General features: G+C 38.3%; 3 protein-coding genes across 3 annotated transcripts in view; 1 reads left to right on the forward strand and 2 right to left on the reverse strand.

Moving 5' to 3' along the window:
• Positions 1 to 4,730, reverse strand: part of LOC140873370 (18 kDa seed maturation protein-like) — a 90,940-nt gene extending 86,210 nt beyond the window's left edge. The window contains exon 1 of the mRNA XM_073276476.1: positions 4,272 to 4,730. Within this exon, the coding sequence (XP_073132577.1) occupies positions 4,324 to 4,689 (366 nt within the window). The 5' untranslated portion in view covers positions 4,690 to 4,730 and the 3' untranslated portion in view covers positions 4,272 to 4,323. The remainder of the gene's footprint in view (positions 1 to 4,271) is intronic.
• Positions 272 to 3,178, forward strand: LOC140873210 (zinc finger CCCH domain-containing protein 14-like). The gene is made up of 3 exons (XM_073276248.1): positions 272 to 558; positions 1,192 to 1,252; positions 1,921 to 3,178. The coding sequence occupies exons 1-3, from the start codon at positions 483 to 485 to the stop codon at positions 2,690 to 2,692; spliced, it is 909 nt and encodes a 302-aa protein (XP_073132349.1). The 5' UTR covers positions 272 to 482; the 3' UTR covers positions 2,693 to 3,178.
• Positions 4,731 to 19,955: 15,225 nt separating the features above from the next.
• LOC140873295 (uncharacterized) lies at positions 19,956 to 21,895 on the reverse strand. Its single transcript, XM_073276382.1, has 4 exons — positions 21,044 to 21,895; positions 20,720 to 20,924; positions 20,137 to 20,330; positions 19,956 to 20,030 (listed from the first exon to the last, which is right to left on the reverse strand). The coding sequence occupies exons 1-4, from the start codon at positions 21,893 to 21,895 to the stop codon at positions 19,956 to 19,958; spliced, it is 1,326 nt and encodes a 441-aa protein (XP_073132483.1).
• Positions 21,896 to 23,315: the final 1,420 nt, after the last annotated feature.

Below are 23,315 nucleotides of genomic sequence, written 5' to 3' on the forward strand. Positions count from 1 at the left end.
GAAATTTTATGAATAAAAAACCCATTTAAAAGATCTCCGTAAAAATGAAATGACATAATCCATACATAGATTTGAAATGCTTGCCTGGACTGGACTGAACTGGGCCGGCTAATGCCTAAACTTCAATTTTCCGCGAAGGCCCAAATCCATGTAATCCAGCATTTTATTTAATTCTCTCATTTTTAATTTTTCGAAAAAAAATGCTTAATAATAAACGACCACTTCCACATTATCTTCATTTCTTTTATTTTATGAGTTTACTATTCTGGTATTCTGTGTCGTGTCTCCCCTTTCGAGGATAACCTAGAGCCGATTCTGGGTTTAGGAACTAGGGCTACATTGTTGACCCCTCAATTTGTTTTCGTTTGCTAATTTTCTCTACAGAAACTTCAATTGTTTCATAAATTTTTCGTGCCAGATCGATTTTTCTTTGAAATCTGTTATTTTTTCGATTTGAGCTTCGATCTGTGTGCTTCGGAGCTATGGACGCTCGCAAGAGAGGCAGAGGTGAATTCGGTCTTGATGCTAATGGCGGCGGGTTCAAGAAATTTAAGCCAGGTTTCTTTTTTGCGAGTTTTGATTTAAGCAAGGTTATATATTTTTTTTCCCTTCTTGAATTGCACGTGTATGCGTTTTAGTGAGTATCTGCAAGCTGCTTAGTTGTAGTTTGCGTAATTGAAGTGCTGAATTATGTAATGTACTGTACCTGCTTCATTCATTTCCGTTCTTTCTTGGTTTCTTTGAATTGATTTTATTTCCTACGAACTTAGGTCTACCTTGTCCGTGGATATACTGAATCCTTTTTAGTGAAATAAATGCGGATCATCATTTAGTTTTTCTGTAGGCAGTCATAAAGCGCTGCGGTTGCCCCCCTGAAATTTTCGGTGTGCGTATGAAACTGGAGTAGTGGGTGCATGTTTTTTTTAGAAAGTAAAAAAATTCAATGTATTTTATTTAATTATTGAAGAAGTTGATTTGCTGAAGAATTCGAACATATCGGAATTTGTGTTGAGGATTAATTTTATTATTTATAGCATTTCGTAGTTAAAGATTCTCTAATTAACCTTAATTTGAGTTTCATTCTTTAATCTTACACTATTTATCAGTAATATCAATTAGACATTTACATCATTAATGGTAAGAATCAAAGGAAATTATAACTGAGAAAACGTAATTAATGTTTTGCAACAGAAATGGACTCCTTATCAGGTGGTATAGGAAGCAAATCGAAGCCATGCACGAAGTTTTTCAGGTTCAAATCTCCACCCGTGTAATGTAAAATTCAAAATTTTAAAGTACTTTAATAACGTCTAATGCTAATAACAATGACTATATCTGTAACAACAATCATAGTAGGTGTTTCTAATATTCCATTGACTGGTATAGTTTTCATATTGATACAAAGGAGATCGTAGATCACTAATGGCTGTCACATGAGTCATGAGGCCATTAAATTACCAATTTCTTCTTGGTTTTGGTCATCATTTATAAGTATTTTTTCTGCTTTGATATGCCATAATTGGTTTTCCAAATGTTTTGCCACCATCAAGTCTCCATCCAGCACATATAACGCACTTTACATGTTATGTTAAAATAATGTTGCTAAAGATGCGCCTCAAGTCCGTGGCTCATTTACCCAAGCGACACAACACCCTAGGTGCATTACTATTCAAGACACTTCCCTTGTCAGGTCGAGTGCAAGATGCACCTTGAACAATTTATTGATTTCCAAAGTTCGCTATGACAATGGTGCCATCCCTTGGTGTTCTTAATGTATTTAAGGAAAATTGTAATAATTGGCTCTGTTGCGCTTTGAAACATTGGTGGGAGCTTTGAAATTTTTTCCCGTTGGTGATCTTGCTGATTTTTCACAACCATTCTGATTGTCGTGGCTGTTTTTTTTTTCCTCTCCTTTTGCAGCACTGCTGGTTGCCCATTTGGCGAGAACTGCCATTTCCTTCACTTTGTGCCTGGTGGTTATAATGCTGTTGCCAAGATGATGAACCTAGCACCCGCTCCTTCCCCGAAAACTATGGCACCACCACCTCCAGCTCAAAGTGGTTCAGCTCCAGCTGCTGTCAAAACAAAAATTTGCAACAAATTCAACTCTGCAGAAGGTTGCAAATTCGGTGATAAATGCCACTTTGCTCATGGAGAGTGGGAGCTCGGAAAACCCAATGTACCATTTCAGGAGGATCTTCGTGCTGGTGGACCTTTTCCTGGCCGTTTTGGAGCCAGAGTGGAGCCACCAATGACAGGAGCTGCAGCAAGTTTCGGTGTCTCTGCCACTGCCAAAATCAGTGTTGATGCATCCTTAGTCGGTGCCATTATTGGGAAAGGCGGAGTGAATTCCAAGCAGATATCCCGGCAGACAGGAGCCAAGTTAGCTATCCGTGAGCACGAGACTGATCCAAGTCTCAGGAACATCGAGCTTGAGGGCACGTTTGAACAAATTAATCAAGCCAGCACACTGGTAGGAGAATTTATTATTAACATTGGTTCCGCCAACGTCCTTGCAAAAGCATATGGTGGTCCTGGAGGTGGTTTTGGACGTGGCTCTGGAGGTGCAGCTGCTGCAGGTGGCAACTTCAAGACAAAGCTTTGTGACAACTTTTCTAAAGGTTCCTGCACCTTTGGCGATAGGTGCCACTTCGCTCACGGGGAAGCTGAACTGCGCAAACCCGTGTTGTGAGTGATTTATTCTTAAAAGTCCCATCTAATCCATTGTGCCGTTTTGTGTTGTTTTGCTCTGTTTTCGATCTACCAATTTGGGGTTCTGGAGGTATAGCTATTGAGGTAGTTATTGCAATCATTTGTCAACTTTTGTCTTAGTATAGTATTAATTTCAGGTCGCAGTATGCATCTTCTTTTCTTCTTTGTTGTTTTCTCTGCTATCGGGTCAAAGCCTACATCTCATAATCGTTGATTATTCACTCTTCAATTAGATCTCAAATAAAATCATGTGGGCCTATCTTTGTGTTATATTATATATTATCTAAATACTCTTATTTCTGAAATCATAAATTTGTCAAGATTTCGATTAAATATACATAATTGATTAAAACACAGCTGTAAATTTTATTTGATTTTGAAGATTTTTTTATGCATCTTTGATTACAATGTTTGTTATTCTTGCTGCAACCATGAATTTGAAATTTTCCAAATAAAAGTTTTGATTTTAAAGACCATAAAGCTGTGAGTTTTATGAAATTTTGATCATTTGGTTTAGCATCTAACCATTCGTCTTTTAAATTACGAGATTTGTGTATGATATAAGCAAACATTTTTATTGTATGGTATTGTATGATAAGGATAAACACTCTTTTGTATCTTATATTCTTATTTATAAGATTTATCTTTGCTAAAAAAAGTGTGTGTATATATATATATATATTATTATATATCATGATTTTGACTTGAAGTCATAATTATCATCGTTGGAAAAAAATCATAATTAAAATCTTGTATTTTATTTATTCATCGGCACAGACCTGAAAACGCATTACACATTAAATATTTTATGTGTTAATAAAATATTCTTTTATAATCACCGTTAAAAAAATCTTATATTTCATAATTATCCGTATCACTTATAAATTCAACCACTTCTTTTTCCTCTAATTTTCCTCTTGTAAAAATCATCTGACACCTTTTCTCAAAAAAAAAAATAAAAAAAATCATCTGACACCTTTTAAAAAAAACGTATTTATTTAAACTCATTTATTAACTTGTAACTGATTTATTTATAATACACAGTTATTAAGTGAATGAGTCAATAAAATATGAAATTATGAAATAAATAAATCACCACTAAAAATAAGCAATATCAAAAAATTAACATATTAAACCCACTCCAAAAACAATTATTTTAACATCAACAGGGTCATATATTTCTAGATGAGCTTTTGCTTAATAATAAAATTACGGTCACTTTAACCAGAATCACTTGATAAAAAGTAAAAACATCAAAACACACATGATCTTAGATTAAAACTCAATGCGGGATAATATTCAGCAATCTCACCAGTTATATATATGTATATTAATTGATATATATAAAAAATCAATTGTGCATTTTGACACAAATATAATCCAGTGCTTTATTTATTCCAAATATCAAGCTTATTACAATGCATACATGTACAAGACAACTTTATGTGCAATTGTACAAAGGAAATTAAGGAACCAAACCACGTACAAAACACACACTGGAATTGGCTTCAAAAAACAACTCCCCCAAATGAAACCAACTGAAATACAAAACCCATTACTATTATTATTATTATATCATTATTGCCTTTCCGTGGCTAATTAACAAGTATTTCAAATCCCAGTTCCGGCACCACCGCGAACGTTCGGGTCCTGTGGAAGAACCCGGCCCGTTGGATCCGTACCACGAGGGCGATCCAGCGGGACCTCCCCCTCCGCAATGTGGCCAGTGCCGGTGGAGATATCGCCTCCGGCCGTGTGGCCATGTCCCATGCCCGGTGCAGTACCAGCGGCCGCCGCCGCCTGCTCCTGCTGCTTCTGCAGCTCCGCCTGGTGCATCCTCTCCTCTTTCTTCTCCTCCGCCATGTCCTTCTTCAGCGGGTCACGCGTGGTCATCTTCTCGCCCTTTTCTTGCATGGCGGCTTTTGTTTTCTCCAAGCCAGCCTTGGCTGAAGCTGCTGTTTCTTTAGCTGACTGCATTATTTTCTTCACGACTGATTAATTATTAATTATGCAAATACAAAATGCTTCGATTGAAACTTGGAAGGAGAAAATGGTGGGTGGCGGGGTTTAAAAGGAGGTGGAAGCGGCGGCGATGATAGTACACGTGGAGATGAGAGGGGGAGTTTTAGCTTGTAATATTGACACGTAATGGACAGGTGCCAGCTGCGATCATAGACCAAAAGATAACCTTAGTTACAGTTTAATCCTACAGGTTAGGTATAGTTTGATTCGAGGATAGGATAAATAGTACTTGAATAAGTAATATAATGTAATATAAAATAAATAAAAAATAATAGTTAATATAATATTTGATTTCATTGATAGATTATAGTTTATGTGATTTGATTGATTGAATTTTATATAAAAATAATAAATTATCATTTTGTTTTTTTCAAAAATAAATAAAATATGAATAATATTATTTATAAGGGTAATATAATAATTTAAATTCAATGATTTGATTGATATAAAATAAATGATTAATGATTTGATTAATGTAAAATAAATAATTAATAGATGGATAAATAATATGACGAAAAAAACAAAGGATTAAATATGATAAGTTATACAAGTATTATTTGTACTTGTACCAAACAAATCCTTAATGTATGTTCGCGTAGTATCTTATCCACTTGGCTTGGAACAAGATAACCATGTTTCTGCATGCAGTGAACTCGTTTTTTATTATGATTATTATTATGATATGATATATATGCACATATCTACTTATTCTACTATTCAATTTAATTTATAAGAGCTAATTGTTTTTATATTAAAAAAAAATATTATTTTCAATTGTAGATACGATCGAGTCGAACGATTTCACGGTTACATATAAATGTCGATCGATTTTAACGTTTTCTCTTTCATCGTACGTTGTTTGTATCATATTAATGTTCTCGGTAAAAAAAATTGCTCATACTAAATTTAGTAAAATAAAATTCTAAAATTATAAGAAACCAACTCAGAGACTGAGCTAAGATTTAATAATAGATGACGTTTATATTTCAAGTTTTTAACCCAACCAGAATCAAAGGGAAATAAAGAAGGTTATATAAATATGATAACTGTAAGGTTTGGACATTATGAAATCACATAAATACCAGAAAACTTTTTGAGTGTGTGATATCTTTCAGTGTTGTCAACACTTCACGATAACACTATGCAGCAGAATAATTAACTAACAGTAAAAGTAAATAGCACACATATATTTATGCACAAGTACTAAGTACTTGTACTATGCCTCATGACGAAATAATCACTAGAAAAACAAATTCGTTTACAAAAAACCAACTAGCGATTGTTTTATAAAAAACTACTTTTCTCAACAGATTGAGAAAATAAACGACTTCCTAAAAACTAGTAAGAACTAGAATAATAAATCAATAGGAAGTTCTAAACCGAAAAATAAAAACCAAAGAAACACTTTCTGAACAACACTTCACTCGTGTGTTCTTCAGTGTTTCAAACACTACTCGACAACACAACGTAGCAGTAGTATCTCTTCAGAAATTCTTCAATGATAGATCTTCAACACTCTAGAATTTCTTCAGTAATTTCTCTATGTATTTTGCTCTCTACGTTTCACTCTCTTCTCTCTTGATTGTCTCTTCTGATCGGTCCAAGCACTCTTATAAATAGATCTTCAATATATTTTCATAAATAAGATCCTACAAAGAATGGAAACAATATATCATCAGAAATCAAATATTTCGAATCAAGATATAACAGATATTACCAATTTAAAACATGATCTAAGAAAGACAAAACTATAAATATAGAAATTTAATGCAATAAGAAAATAATTTAAAAGATATGTGCACAACATGTTCTTTAAAACTCCCCTTTTTTGCCTTTCTGGACAAAACACACAAACAAGTGCAAATAACTCCCCCTATCTTATATAACTAAAGCTCCCCCTGAATTTAATCATCTCAGAACACAGTGTTGTGCAGTCGTGTTGGCAACACCAACTCTTCAACACTTACTAGATCAGAGTAGCAAATAGTTTAATATCATATCAGAGAGTAATAAGGAGCACAACCTAATCAACTCAGAAATATATTACTAACTCAGAGCAAAATAACAAAAATAAAAGACAAGAATAAAAAAAATCCTAAAACAAATTACGATCAACTACAACTAATCATCTTCCTCATCTTCTGCTTGATCAGCACTTGACCCTACTCCCCCTTTTTGTCCAGAGGGCCCTGGTAGTCCAAGTTTAGTCCTGTACTCAGCCATTAAGGCTTCATAGTACTCGAGATCAGCTTTGGCTTGTGCAATTTTCAGTTCAGCATGAGCCATTTGAGCACGAATTGCAGTAGAATTCAACATAATCACATCAGTGTTATGAATGGTCATGGGTGGAACAGACTCAGTGTTGGCGACACTGGGTAAAACACCAGTCCATGGTAGATCAATCATCCTATTTTTTTTCAGCAAACCAGGTGCGATCTTGATAAGCTCTGTAGTAGCCCGTGCCCTAATTGAGTAATTAAAGGATTAATGCTAATTAATTGAATTAGGTATCGGACGGATCGGAAGCTCCGAAGGCACGATCGGAAGCTCCGAACAGGATCGGAAGCTCCGATGAGCGATCGGAGGCACCGATGTTATTACGTCAGGCATGACGTGTGGTTGGATCGGAAGCTCCGATCAGGATCGGAGGCTTCGATCACCCCTATCCGGAGTCAACAAGTGATATTTTGACACGTGGTAGATCAGGATCTTCGGAAGCTCCGATGGCAGGATCGGACGTTCCGATCGAGGTTCGGACGTTCCGATCAAGGATCGGAAGTTCCGATCGTTGTCTATAAATAGAAGGCCGAGACTTCACTTTCATTTGCCAATTCCGAGTTCTCCTTTCCTTTCTAGTCCTTTTGGAGCTGTTCTAGTCTTCTTAGGCTTGGTTCGGAGGTCGGCGAGGCGTTCGGTAGTCGTAGCGGAGTTGTGCCCAAGTTCTGGAGGCATCGACATCAAAGGGCTAACGACGGACGAAGGTATAGCTTTTGCTTCCTATAAATATTTAGGAGTATGCAATAGCTTAGTTAAGGCTTTTAGAGCACTTTAATGATAGTAGTATCATTTGGCAGTGTAGAGCAGACTATAGGCGTGGACCTAGAGTTGGTAGAGCTTGCACTGTATTGAGGTACGAAAGTACTGTTCGAGATATCCTGACTGAATATGCATGTATTATGTGACCGCATGATTTATATGCCATGATATTATGCTGCATTCATTTGCATCTTGCTGTATCTCCTTCGAGATGTCTGTTAGTAGGGTTGTACCCTATCCTGTTAGTGGATGGACTTCCATCGATTTGGGTCCGGCGTTTCCACGGTTATCTCGGTATGGGAGCCACCTCCTGAAGCGACGGCACAGCGTGCTACATACCAGGGCCCGGTCTGTCTCTGTTATCTGATCCTTGACCTCGAGTCTATAGGGAGTTCACTTTGCATGCATGTATACTCATACTCTCGCACTGAGCGTTTTATGCTCACGTCTCGTACTCTGTATTTTCTGGACACCCTATTCCATGGGGCAGGTTTGCGATTGGACGAGGAGGGTGGATCCAGGAGGGGCTAGTCAGTGGTTGGCCAGCTGGAGCATCGTCTAGGTTTTATTACTGTTGTTTGGGTTTATACAGCTATTCGATTTGGTTGTATATTATTGGATAATTACAGATTCCTTTACTTGGGATTGTATAATGTTATTGGATTCCGCAGTTTTATTCTGATATCTGTTTAATTAAGTTAATTGCATGCATAAGTTCTGTTTAGTAGGTGATCCGGGTAAGGGTCACTACATTTATGGTATCAGAGCATGCAAAAGATTTCTTGGGATTTAGTCTCATCTTGAGGTATTTTTGTAGATGTCAAATCGTGACGACCAGAGTTCTCATGGAAGTATTGGTGGGCGTTGGGGAGATGCCGACCGGGAGCCTCGTCGAGAACGGCGTCATCGTCATCATGACGACGAGCGTTTCACTGTGCGTCGATTCTTAGCTATGGGTCCTAAGCCCTTAGTTGGAGGTGAGTCTCCGGAGGATGCGGAGAACTGGTTAGACCGCATGGAGACGACTTTTCAGACTTTCCAATGCACCGATGAGCAGAAGGTGGAGACCCTTGGCTATCTTCTGGATGGGCGTGCGCGCAGGTGGTGGAGGTTTTCTTCTACACCTTTTGTTGCGGCGAGAGGAGTGGCCACCTGGGCCGAGTTCCGCACAGCTTTCCAAAAGCGGTATTTTCCTACTGCTAGGGAAGTCGAGTTTGGCATAGAGTTGATGCCGGGTACTTCGCCTATTTCTAGAGCACCGTATCGTCTGGCTCCGTCAGAGATGCGTGAGTTAAAGAATCAGCTACAGGATCTTTTGGACAAGGGGTACATTCGTCCTAGTGTATCTCCTTGGGGAGCTCCTGTTCTCTTCGTGAAGAAGAAGGATGGGTCGATGCGACTGTGCATTGACTATCGGCAGCTGAATCGAGTCACTGTGAAGAACAAGTATCCGTTGCCTCGTTTTGATGACTTGTTTGACCAGCTGCAGGGCACATCAATTTACTCCAAGATTGACTTGAGATCTGGGTATCATCAGTTGAGAGTCCGTGATCAGGACGTAGCCAAGACTGCATTCCGTACTCGCTATGGGCATTACGAGTTCCTAGTGATGCCATTTGGTTTGACTAATGCGCCGGCTATATTCATGGATCTGATGAACCGTGTCTTCAGGGAGTATTTGGACAAGTTTGTCGTGGTCTTCATTGACGACATCTTGGTGTATTCGCGTAATACGGAAGAGCATGTTTCTCACTTGCGGTTGGTACTGCAGACTCTTCGAGATGAGCAATTGTACGCCAAGCTGAGCAAGTGTGAGTTCTGGATGGATAGAGTGGTTTTTCTTGGCCATATCATATCCAGGGAGGGGATTTTTGTTGATCCAAGCAAGATTGAAGCAGTACTTAATTGGTCGCGTCCGACGACAGTTGCTGAGATCCGTAGTTTTCTGGGTCTAGCAGGGTATTATCGTCGCTTCATTCTGAACTTCTCTCAGTTAGCTCGACCGTTGACGCAGCTTACCCGCAAGGGTGCGGATTTTGAGTGGTCCTCCGAGTGTGAGGAGAATTTCCGTGAGCTTCGACGGCGGTTGACTTCTGCGCCGGTGTTAGCATTACCGTCAGGATCTGGAGGGTATGTAGTTTACACGGATGCTTCTCTTCAGGGGTTAGGTTGTGTCCTGACTCAGAATGGGCATGTGATAGCATACGCTTCTAGACAGCTGAAGCTTCACGAGGACAACTACCCAGTCCATGATTTGGAATTGGCAGCCATTGTGTTCGCTTTGAAGATCTGGCGTCATTATCTTTATGGCGAGAAATTTGAAATCTTCACCGACCATAAGAGTCTCAAGTATTTGTTCACTCAGGCAGAATTGAACATGAGACAGAGACGTTGGATGGACTTGCTTAAGGACTATGATTGCGAGATTAAGTACCATCCGGGAGCTGCTAATCTCACCGCTGATGCCTTGAGTCGCAAGGTGCGACTATCCGCACTTCAGACTTGTTCGATGTCTAGTGCGATCAGTGACTGTTGTACTTCAGGTTTTACCTTCAAGCATAAGAAAGGTATGCAGAGTATCCAGATGTTTGCGATATTATCTGAGCCAGCCTTGTATTTGCGGATCCGAGATGCTCAGATGTCTGATTCAAAGACCCAGCGTTTAGCTCGTCTAGCTAACGAGGGTAGCTCGTCTGGATTTCATTATCAGTCAGATGGCTTTCTGTGTTTGTCTGGTAGGCTTGTGATTCCACAGGATGAAGAGTTGCGAGAGGAGATTTTGTCTCAAGCACATCGCACTAAGTTGAGTATTCATCCTGGGAGCAACAAGATGTACAAGGATCTACGTACTCGTTTCTGGTGGAAGGGAATGAAACGCAGTGTTTATCAGTTTGTTTCGAGATGTTTGGTGTGTCAACAGGTCAAGGCAGAGCACCGACGACCTGGAGGATTGCTTCACAGTCTGCCTATTCCTGAATGGAAATGGGAGTTTATCACTATGGACTTTGTGACCCATTTGCCGGTATCCCCGAGGAACTGTGATGCTATCTGGGTGGTGGTGGACCGACTCACCAAGTCAGCGCATTTCATTGCCTATAGCCGAGAGTACTCTGTGGATCGCATGGCACGGATGTACATTCAGGAGATCGTCCGACTTCATGGAGTGCCTGTGAGCATTGTCAGCGATCGGGACCCCAGGTTTACATCTAGATTCTGGGGGAGTGTTCAGCGTGCGATGGGTACTACTCTCAGTTTGAGTACAGCCTATCATCCGGAGACTGATGGTCAGTCAGAGCGCACTATCCGTACGTTAGAGGATATGCTTAGAGCGTGCGTCATGGATTTTGGTTCAACCTGGCAGGATCATTTGCCGTTGATCGAGTTCGCTTACAACAACAGCTATCATACTAGTATTGGGATGGCACCTTTTGAGGCGTTGTATGGGCGACGTTGTCGTACTCCACTCTTCTGGGAAGAAGTGGGGGAGAGACAGGCTGAGGGACCGGAGTTTATCCAGCAGGCGATAGACATTGTTGATCAGATCAAGAAACGGATTAAGACTGCACAGGATCGTCAGGCCAGCTATGCTAATATTAAGCGTAGGCCTTTGCAGTTCGAGGTCGGGGAGAAAGTGTTTCTGAGAGTGTCACCTTTCCGCAAGATTCTCAGATTTGGCCTTAAGGGCAAGTTGTCTCCCAGATTTATCGGTCCGTTTGAGGTCTTGGAGAGTATTGGCGATTTGGCTTATCGACTAGCATTGCCACCGCATCTATCTAGTATTCACGATGTGTTCCATGTATCTCTGTTGCGACGGTATGTGGCGGATGAATCTCATATTCTGCAGCGGTCTGAGGTTCAGGTAGACAAGGACTTGACTTATGTTGAGAAACCTCTTCGCATCCTTGATTATAAGGATAAGGTTTTACGGAACAAAGTCATTCCTTTGGTTTTAGTTCAGTGGCAGCGCCGAGGCACTGAGGAAGCTACTTGGGAGCTTGAGGACAGGATGCGTAAAGACCATCCTGAGTTGTTTTGATTTCATTCTTTAAGTTGTATTCAGTTGCAAACTCTGTAAACGTTTGATTTGAATAAAGAATGTTTCTGATTTTTGTATTTGCGTTCGGTACTTAAGATCTGATTTCGAGGACGAAATATCTTAAGTGGGGGAGAATGTAGTAGCCCGTGCCCTAATTGAGTAATTAAAGGATTAATGCTAATTAATTGAATTAGGTATCGGACGGATCGGAAGTTCCGAAGGCACGATCGGAAGCTCCGAACAGGATCGGAAGCTCCGATGAGCGATCGGAGGCACCGATGTTATTACGTCAGGCATGACGTGTGGTTGGATCGGAAGCTCCGATCAGGACCGGAGGCTCCGATCACCCCTATCCGGAGTCAACAAGTGATATTTTGACACGTGGCAGATCAGGATCTTCGGAAGCTCCGATGGCAGGATCGGACGTTCCGATCGAGGTTCGGACGTTCCGATCAAGGATCGGAAGTTCCGATCGTTGTCTATAAATAGAAGGCCGAGACTTCACTTTCATTTGCCAATTTCGAGTTCTCCTTTCCTTTCTAGTCCTTTTGGAGCTGTTCTAGTCTTCTTAGGCTTGGTCCGGAGGTCGGCGAGGCGTTCGGTAGTCGTAGCGGAGTTGTGCCCAAGTTCTGGAGGCATCGACATCAAAGGGCTAACGACGAACGAAGGTATAGCTTTTGCTTCCTATAAATATTTAGGAGTATGCAATAGCTTAGTTAAGGCTTTTAGAGCACTTTAATGATAGTAGTATCATTTGGCAGTGTAGAGCAGACTATAGGCGTGGACCTAGAGTTGGTAGAGCTTGCACTGTATTGAGGTACGAAAGTACTGTTCGAGATATCCTGACTGAGTATGCATGTATTATGTGACCGCATGATTTATATGCCATGATATTATGCTGCATTCATTTGCATCTTGCTGTATCTCCTTCGAGATGTCTGTTAGTAGGGTTGTACCCTATCCTGTTAGTGGATGGACTTCCATCGATTTGGGTCCGGCGTTTCCACGGTTATCTCGGTATGGGAGCCACCTCCTGAAGCGACGGCACAGCGTGCTACATACCAGGGCCCGGTCTGTCTCTGTTATCTGATCCTTGACCTCGAGTCTATAGGGAGTTCACTTTGCATGCATGTATACTCATACTCTCACACTGAGCGTTTTATGCTCACGTCTCGTACTCTGTATTTTCTGGACACCCTATTCCATGGGGCAGGTTTGCGATTGGACGAGGAGGGTGGATCCAGGAGGGGCTAGTCAGTGGTTGGCCAGCTGGAGCATCGTCTAGGTTTTATTACTGTTGTTTGGGTTTATACAGCTATTCGATTTGGTTGTATATTATTGGATAATTACAGATTCCTTTACTTGAGATTGTATAATGTTATTGGATTCCGTAGTTTTATTCTGATATCTGTTTAATTAAGTTAATTGCATGCATAAGTTCTGTTTAGTAGGTGATCCGGGTAAGGGTCACTACAAGCTCATCTCCTCCAATCAATACTTCATCATCCTCTTTCGTGAAGCCTTGAGATTCCAACATACCATAGATCAATGAAGGAAACGGAAACTTAGTTGCTTTCCAACCACCTTCTCTAAAAGTCATAATATTTTCAAACACCAAATTTCCAAAGTCCAAAGGAGCTTGAGTTCCAATGGCAAACAACGCAAGTGCTTGTGGCTTAGTTACCACTGTTGTATTGGTAGATGGCGTCCAATTCCTGATCGCAATTTTGTGAAGCACAGAAAAAAAGGAGGCAAGCTTTGTAGCTGACAACATGTCTAGGTGCAGTGGAAATTTTTGAACCATTTGTCTAGTGATAACTTTAGTGACTTGATCAATATCCTCAGTAACTACATCATCATCGATATCAGGAGTATTGTAGTGCTCATTGATCAAAACAGGAGTAAAATCATACACCTTTCCCCGGATGTACACTCTTCCAAACTTAAATGATTCTTCATCTCCAGTCTTTATGTTCAGATTGCAGTAAAATTCTAACACAACTCTTCTTGAAAATGGTCCAGCAGTGGTGACAGTAGAATATAAATTCTGCTGTTTCAAGAAAGTCACCAAGTTCTGCTTTTTGAAGGACACTTCATCAATATTTTTTTCTTCCCAACAGTCTTTTCCAGACAGAGCATCCCATTCATCAGCAGACTCCTTTGTATAAAACTGAATATTGTATGCCTTAGCAGGATCAATATCAGAGTCAGATTCAGCAGCAGTGTTTTCATCAGTGTTGGCAACACTGTCATCAGCAGCTTGTTCCTCAGAACTTCCAGAACCATCAGAAGCAGCATCCTCATAATCTTCTTCCTCAAAACTCGAAGAAGATGAACCATCAGACTCCTGGGGCCATTATTCTCAAACTCTTGCAACATTTCAGCATCTGGTTCATCACCATCATATGGAACCTGTGACGATGCAACTGGTTTATCCTTGGTTTTTCGAATATTCGCCATGAAAGTGGCCAGTGAAATTTCCTCATCAGTAGAAATTGGAGCCTCTGTGGTTGTCTTTGTGGTATCATCAACAACATCAGCACTAGATGGCTCTTTTTCAGTAGAAGCCACATCAGTAGAAACTTCATCAGAAGAATCATCACCACTAGATGAATCTCCTTTCTTTGATTTGGACTTTTCAGCAACAACGGTTTTTGTCCTAGCAACCACCTCAAAATTCTGATCCGCAAAATCATCTCCAGATGAGAAATCTGGATCATCCAAAATAGGATGTGAAGTCTCCACCTTACCACAAAATCTCTTATTGGTAGTAAAATCGGGATTGAAGCCCGCTTGGCGCTTTGACCTTCTTGCTATTGGCTGTGTTGGGAACACACGATTCAACACCAAAAAATCAGAAGGATTCTCAATGTTGATTTCATTTCCGGGTTCTCCTGGAGAAATTTCTGCCAACGGCGTAGGTTGAATGGCAGCAGGTACAATCATGAGAATAGGATCAGAAGATACCTCCGAAGGCTTGTCTTCCTCTTGATAACCCATCTCCGATCGTATATCATGCTAATCGAAAGCTTTGCCTGCCATTATAAACAATGTAGAAATTAAGGGTTTCAGAGAATTTTTGCAGAGAGAGTTATAAAAGGTTGAAGAAGATAAGATCAATTTCTACAGTGCTTAGAAATATATAGGGATAAGGGGTTCAAATGATAAAAAAAAATCAAAAGCCCCTATCTATCATATCAGACTAAGAATCTCCCCCTAACGGTAACAATTCTCCAACGGGTAAAAAAATATCTCTAATTAAAGAAATTAAATTTGATTACTTAAGGATACCATGAAACTCTCACTTAAGAATATATCAATATTTTCCAAAAATAAATAACTCCACATCGAGTTTTAACGTCACTGAAACATATTCAATCTCAACCAATTCAATTTTCAGTAAGTTGGGCAATTTTTCCAATTTTTGTTCGTCTTTGAACTTTTAACCCTGAGCACAATATGATCACAATAAATGCAAAATGCATGACCTAATTTATGTCTAAAACAGAATGTAATGAGATTAGATAAAAAATAATGCATGCAAAGTATGTGCAGAACGTGTTAAGCACCAGTATTGGCAACACATCCCAACAACACTGTAGTCTTCAAAATATTTTTGAATTTGTCACACTTTCAGAGCCATGTTTTTCTTCTTTTTATTTTGATTCAGAAGTGGTAGCCTGCACACTAAAAGAACGGTCTTCATTGGACTCTCTTAGGTAGCTTTTTCCAATTTTCTTCCGATTTTCGTTTGATTTTCAAGAAATTGTTCACTGAAATTTTATCAAACCATGCTTTTTAAATTTTAAAACCACTTTTCACATGAGACAAGATCATGGAATACACGAACATCCCTCAACTACTTCGTGGTTTAAAGCATATTTTCATGGCAAGTGTGTTCTGAAAATAACTTTGACAGAAGAACTACAAAGTGTTAGTCAGTATTATCAAACAGTGCAAAACATAGAACATTATGAATATGCAGTATGCCTAAAGTCCTAAAAATGGACATGCATGTTTGGTGTTGTCCGTCAGTGTTGGCAACACTTCAGGACAGCAACCGTGAGTGCTTATAAAGAACACATGTTGAGAGATTTTCTAAGACTGGAGAATCTCTCGAAGTTTAATGCTTTTGTAAAAATATCGGTCAGTTGGTTATTGGTCCCGACAAACTCCATATGGATCATGTTCTTCTCAACTAAATCTCAAATGAAGTGATGTCTTATGTCAATATGTTTAGTTCGAGAGTGTTGTACTGGGTTTTTTGATATATCTATAGCACTTGAGTTATCACAGTACACAATTGGTGTTTCACTTTTAAGACCATAGTCTTGTAGCATTTGATTCATCCAAATTAATTGAGAACAACAACTTCCCGCTGCCACATATTTGGATTCAGCAGTGGAAAGGGACACACAGTTCTGCTTTCTACTATACCATGAAACCAAGTTGTTACCCAAATAAAAACAACCACCCGTGGTGCTTTTCCTCTCATCAACATCTCCTGCCCAATCAACATCACTATAGCCTACCAAATTAGTATTGGTTTTTTTAGTGTACCATAACCCTAAGTCTAAAGTGCCTGCAACATACTTCAAAATTCGTTTTACAGCTTTCATATGTGTGACTTTAGGATCAGATTGATATCGGGCACACAAACACACACTGAACATAATATCAGGTCGACTTGCACTCAAATACAGTAGACTTCCAATTATGCTTCTGTACAGAGTGTTGTCAACACTGTCAGCAACACTGTCTTTGCACAGTTTTTCATTAGTTCCGATTGGTGTTTTCATATGTCTAACATGATCAGTACAAAACCTTTTCACCAAATTCTTAGCATATTTGCTTTGACACAAAAAGATTCCATCACTCATTTGTTTCACTTGTAATCCTAGAAAGTAATTCAACTCACCTACCATGCTCATTTCAAAGGTAGCAGTCATGCTTTCAACAAAATCATTCACAAGTTTTTGAGATGAAGCACAGAAAATTATGTCATCAACATAGATTTGACAGATAAGAATGTTACCTTGTACTTTTTGAATAAAAAATGTTTTATCTACCTCACCTCTTTTGAATCCAATGCCAAGCAAATACTCCGTGAGTCTTTCATACCAATCACGAGGTGCTTGTTTCAATCCATATAAGGCTTTCTTCAACTTATAAACATAATCAAGATGATGTGGATCTTCGAATCCCTTAGGCTGTCTTACATAAACTTCTTCACTCAAAATTCTATTCAAAAATGCGATTTTTACATCCATTTGAAAAAGTTTCATTTTCATGTGACACGCAATAGCCAATAACAATCTCACAGATTCTATTCGGGCTATAGGTGCGAAGGTTTCATCAAAGTCCATCCCCTCAACTTGTGTATACCCTTGAGCTACCAACCTAGCCTTGTTTCTTACAATATTTCCTGATTCATCAGTTTTATTCTTAAAAATCCATTTTGTTCCAATGATATTACTATGATCAGGTGGAGGAACTAAGATCCACACATCATTCCTAACAAATTGTTCAAGTTCATCATGCATAGCATTGACCCAAAACTCATCTTTTAAAGCCTCACCAACATTTTTTGGTTCAATACTAGACACAAAGCAAAAATTTCTTACCTGAGAGTATGCGAAAGTCATGCACACTAACCCGCTCATCTTTCGATAATCAACTTTTTCCTTTCTTCGGGTTTGCATCCTTCCTTGTGCATCTCCTATGATTTGTGAAGTATGATGGTTTTTCTGAATTTTGTTAAGTACATCATGTCCAACATCTTGTATTTCATCTTCAAAATCATCCTGATTTTCTGTACTCTGTTCATTCATATTCAGTGTTGGATTCACTGTTGTGCTGGGTGATTTTTCAGGTGGGACAGCACTAGTGACAACACTGAAATCAGTCTGGGGAGTAACAGTATCTAGCAGATCATCAATATTGTCTTCAATTATTTTTCCCTTCAGATCTCCACAACTTTCAACCTCCATAGATCCCATTAAGTCCATGTGTAGGAGTTCAAGACATCGTGTTGTCCCACAGTGTTGTAACACTGGATGTGACACACGAGTTTGCTTACCTTTTTGACAGTCTCCACACACATATAGAACTCCAGAAGTTAGATTTGGCATTCCCCGTACAACATCATACTGGGTCAGTTTCTTCAATGCTTTGAAGTTGGCATGTCCCAACCTTTGATGCCATAAATTCTGTGAGGACTCGGGCACTAATCTCTCAAATCATAATGGTTAATCCAAGATCATATAATAAACATTTCATCCAATAATATACAAATAAAGAACAAGCAAGCAAAGGCAAATTTTTTTTTTTTTTAAACCAATGGTGGCTCGCTTGAGCGAGCCTCACCTCTTGCTCGAGCGAGAGCCACTCGGGATGTCACACCTATGGCTCGCTCGAGCGAGCCCAGGCTTTGCTCGAGCGAGCTGTGATCTGCCCGGCCTGCTGAAAATCTGCTCTTGAGCTGTTTTAGGTTGGTTTATTCAAGTCTATCCATCTACAAAACTTCAAAGCCACTTCAAAGCCAGATACTATAGTTCTGAGCATTTCCTCAAATCTGGATAGTCACCTCAGACAATCCATCAATCAAAGGGTGGCCTAAAGCAATCAAACACTCAGAACTTCTGAAAATCGATGCCACAATCTACCAACTAAATCTCAAATCTCTTTCTACCTGTCAAGGTTAATGTCGAATCATACCTTTAATCTGAACTCAAACCTCTGAAACTCTTGCACTACTTGATCAAACATAAGATGTCCAGAATTCTGCTCAATCCTTTCAACATCTGCTTACTCAACCATTGCTAGTCCAAGGTGTTAGTTGATCCAACTTGAAGCTCATTTCAAATCAATTCCGGACTCGTCGACTCAACTTCGATACTTTCCAACTTAAATCTGAATTACATTATTTAAAACTCAACACCAGCTTCTAAACATCATTACAATTCATCAAGCAACAACTACAATTCTTGATCGATTGATCGAAATTTAAACCGACGGCGCAACGATTCAAATTTGATAAATCCAAAGGCTTACACATCATCCAAAAATTGATCTAAATCTAATATCAACCTCAATATATAAGCCATAATTCGAAAATAGCATCCCAATAATTTCAAAATTTCATATCAATTCAAAATCTTCTACCGACGGCACAACGGACCGGAATCGGAAATTCTAAAAGCATTAACATCATCTTCTCAATCATCTAAACACATATTCATATCAATTCCCATCAGCCATACACGAATTCAGCAGCATAATATTTCCAAAAAATCAGAAAATATTCAAAAATTGATAAACATGCCCGAACGACGATCTTTTCACGATTCGACTTAGATATGCTATCGTCGTATATACTAAAACACGTTTATACAATCAAATCTTAATTCTAACAATATCTTAAAATTCAAACACGGTAGAATTGAGCCAAACTTACGTCAAAATGTAGCACTCGAAGCCATGATCGCAATTATATGATCAATTCGAAAATCTACCGGCCGGATCAAATTCTACAATTTTTTTGGAAGAAGAATCGGCCATGGAATTTGTTTCCTTCCTCTCTCTCGGCTTTGCTACTGTAAGTAGCTTCTCAATCTGATGGAGATTTATATTTCATGCAATGTATACACATCACACGTGTAATCCATTGAAAATGGCCAAAATTGCACTTTGGCCCTTAAAGTCTTGACTAATTGCAAAGTGATCCTTGGAACCTTCAATCACCTCTCTCTCGTTCTTGCTACTGGTGAAGGGAAATTATACACATGCAAAGTGTAATATAAATCTCTTGTTGACAAGTCAAATCCCATTTTTGCAGTTTAGCCCCTGAAACTTCGATATTTACAATTTAGTCCCTGCTCGAGTTTCTTCTTCAAATTAAATTATCTTTAATTTTCAAAACTCGAAATTTCAATCTTAATTCTATAAATATTCAATTAGAATATTTATTCTTTTAATTTAAGAATCCCAGAATTTAATTCTCAAATATCCGTAAATTCTTAAATTAAATATTTTCGGCTCGAAAATTAAATCTCTAATTTCTATAAATTCCAAATTGAATATTTTCCAAATACAAAATTTAAATATCTAATTCCGTAATTAATATTCATATTTTCTGTTTCTTACAAATTCAAATCATCAATCTTGGTGAATTTGCAAGCAAGTTCCTCTCCAAGTTGATAACAGTTGTCCGATGATCTAGACCCTGTCAAAACACACGAATTACTTTTATCAAAAACTTGACACAAATTTTTATCAAATTTAACATAAAGATCATCATCACAAAGTTGACTAATGCTAATAAGATTAACATTTAATCCTTCAACATGTAGAACATTGTGAAGCTTAGGCTGTCCTTCTACATTCAAGGTTCTTTTTCCAACAATTTTTCCATTGGCTCCTTCTCCATATGTCACTTTTCCTTTATCCTGTTCAACATAGTCAGAAAGATACTTCTTCAATCCTGTCATGTGACGTGAACTGCCACTGTCGAAGTACCAATGACCTGCAACATTAGTTTTTAAGGAAGTATAAACAACATTACAACTGGATTTAGCTTTTGGTACCCAAACCTTTTTCTCAGTATTTTTTTCCTGGCAGTGTTCTGGTTTAGTGTTGGAAACACTGATGGCAACACTTGCCTGGAGTTCCAGAACATATAGTCATACCTGAGTTTAAAACAATAAGGCTTGATGTGACCTTGCTTGTTACAGTAATGACAAACAAACCTACGCTTCCTTTGATTTTTTCCTTTGAACGGGAGCTTGTGTCTTCAATGAAATTGGTTTTTTCTTTGGAATTGCAATTGGAACACTAGCAGAGTTGCTGTTCTCTTTGACAAAAACAGTTTGTGACGACTCCCCACTTCAAACTTGCTATTATGAAATCCTAGACCAGCTCTATCATCTTTTTCCATCATCAGAATTGAATCCAGCTTGGAGTTGCTTGAATTAAACTTTGCGAGAGTTGCATTTGCTCTTCCAAGCTCTTCTTTGACCTTGCCTAGTTCTAAATCCTTCTTGCTCAGAACAACTTCTAGTCTAGCCACTGAAGCTTTCAGCTCACTGTTCTCCTTGTTAAAGCAGAATTTGTCTTGTTCCTTAATATCCAGTCATTATACAATTCTTCATACATCTTCTGAGCATTATCCCAAGAAAGTTCTAATTCACCAGCTTCCTGATTTGAGTCTCCAAAAACAGATGCATTCAGACACAGTACCTTTTGGTCAGTGTTGTGACCAAGTGTTGTGACACCAGTGACAACACTATGTTTCTTCTGTAGCACCAAAACTGAAAGGTCATTGTGAGTCTCTTCTTCTCCTTGTTCTGTTCCTTCCTCACCTTCATCATCACTTAGGGAAGCACACATCCCTTTGCGAAGTCTGGTTGGACACTTATTAGCAAAGTGACCAAATCCTGTGCACTCATGACACTTCACAGACTCAAACTTCTTTGAGATAGACATTGTTTTTCCTTCTTTCTGAAAGTGATTTTGACTCTTTGAAGGGATGATATTCTGTTCTGGTCCGCAAATCCTTAATGGTTTTCCGACAGCAGGAGCATTCAAAACTTTGGGTTTCTGACCAGGTTTCTTATAATCTCTCATTCTCTTCAAATAATTACCAAATTGTTTGGTAAGTAGGGCAATATAATCATCTCCTAAGTCAGACTCGTTGACTCCATGTGTTAGATCAACAAAATCATTGTATGAGTCATTAGAAACTTGGAGTGCAATGGAATTACCTTTGTTTTTTTTTCCAAAATTCATCTCCAACTCATAAGTTCGAAGAGAACTCATTAATTCATCCAAGCCCAGAATTGATGTGTCTTTAGATTCATCAATTGCACAAATCTTCATTTGAAATCTTTCAGACAGTGATCTCAAAACTTTGCTTACTAAACGTTCCTTTGAAATAGCATCACCAAGATCAATTGCCTCATTATCGATCTTCCTCAAGCGGCGTTCATAATCATCGATTGTCTCACTCTCTTCCATTCTCAGATTTTCAAACTGAGTAGTGAGAATCCTTCTTTTGCTTCGACGCACACTATCGGATCCTTCACAGTGCATTTGAAGTTTTTTTCAAGCCTGTTTAGCATAAACACAGTTAGTTACAAGGGCAAACATATTAGAATCAACTGAAGTAAATATAGCATTAAGAGCTTTGTTGTTCATATTCGAAGCAGCAGTCTCATCGGCATTCCATTCCGTTTCTGGTTTGAGGAGAAAATCTCCTTCTCCATCAGTTCTTCTTGGTGGATTCCTTCCTTGTAGCACACGCTGCCATGCCTTTTCATCAATCGATTTGATGTAGACACACATTCTTACTTTTCAGATAGCATAGTTGGATCCATCCAAGATTGGAGGACGTTGAGCAGTTCCTGAATAAGGTATCTCCACTGTGATGTCCTGTCAAACACAAAAATAGAATCACACTTAGTATCGTCAAGTGAATGTCTCTGACGCCAATTGTAAGGTTTGGACAGTATGAAATCACAGAAATACCAGAAAACTTTTCGAATGTGTGTTATCTTTCAGTGTTGTCAAAACTTCACGATAACACTATGCAGCAGAATAATTAACTAACAGTAAAAATAAATAACACACAGATATTTATGCACAAGTACTAAGTACTTGTACTATGCCTCATGGCGAAATAATCACTAGAAAAACAAATCCGTTTACAAAAAATCAACTAGCGATTGTTTTATAAAAAACTACTTTTCTCAACAGATTGAAAAAATAAACGACTTCCTAAAAACTAGTAAGAACTAGAATAATAAATCAATAGGATATTATCAATTTTAAAACATGTTCTAAGAAAGACAAAACTATAAATATAGAAATTTAATGCAATAAGAAAATAATTTAAAAAACATGTGCATAACATGTTCTTTCAATAACAACACATTTTGATTGCATTATATTATGTATGTGACACTATTTTTTGCATGTTGAGGAGTTGGTAAACCCTCCCATGCATATGTCTTGTTCTTTATTGTCTACTTAATTAACTACTAAATTATTATTTTTATCCATTAGTAACTACTAATTTACGAAAATGACACATATATAAAATTAATTAATATATTTTAAAAAGTTATCTATTTTTTTTATTTTTTATTATAAAAAATAAATTATATAAGTATACAACGTGTGCACTCAAATTCTAACACCTTATAATGTATATTGAGTTCTGCTTATCAACTCGACAAGAACCGCGATGTATTCCTCCATGCGATAAAAGCCCTCTTTTTGAGTAGCAATTGGGTACAGATTACCGTAATTGTGCACTTGGTTTTCTTTTATTTTTATATTCTTGTTTTAAGGAATGGGGTACAAATTACCGTAATTCTTTTTTGATTAGCAGTTGGGTTTTATTTTTATTTTTATTTTATATTTTATTATTTTTATATTCTTAATATAACTAAAATTACACTAAAATTACACTATAGTATAACTAAATTTACACTACAATAACACTATAATA

This window comes from Henckelia pumila, unplaced genomic scaffold (assembly GCF_033568475.1).
Source record: "Henckelia pumila isolate YLH828 unplaced genomic scaffold, ASM3356847v2 CTG_525:::fragment_3, whole genome shotgun sequence".
Taxonomy (NCBI): domain Eukaryota; kingdom Viridiplantae; phylum Streptophyta; class Magnoliopsida; order Lamiales; family Gesneriaceae; genus Henckelia; species Henckelia pumila.

Coding starts and splice junctions, on each gene's coding strand:
- LOC140873210 (XM_073276248.1), top strand. CDS start 483: ATGGACGCTCGCAAGAGAGGCAGAGGTGAATTCGGTCTTGATGCTAAT. Junction 559..1,191: donor GTTCAAGAAATTTAAGCCAG/GTTTCTTTTTTG, acceptor GTTTTGCAACAG/AAATGGACTCCTTATCAGGT. Junction 1,253..1,920: donor CCATGCACGAAGTTTTTCAG/GTTCAAATCTCC, acceptor CTCCTTTTGCAG/CACTGCTGGTTGCCCATTTG.
- LOC140873295 (XM_073276382.1), bottom strand. CDS start 21,895: ATGCACTGTGAAGGATCCGATAGTGTGCGTCGAAGCAAAAGAAGGATT. Junction 20,925..21,043: donor GTCACAACACTGACCAAAAG/GTACTGTGTCTG, acceptor CTGGATATTAAG/GAACAAGACAAATTCTGCTT. Junction 20,031..20,136: donor TACATGTTGAAGGATTAAAT/GTTAATCTTATT, acceptor GTGTTTTGACAG/GGTCTAGATCATCGGACAAC.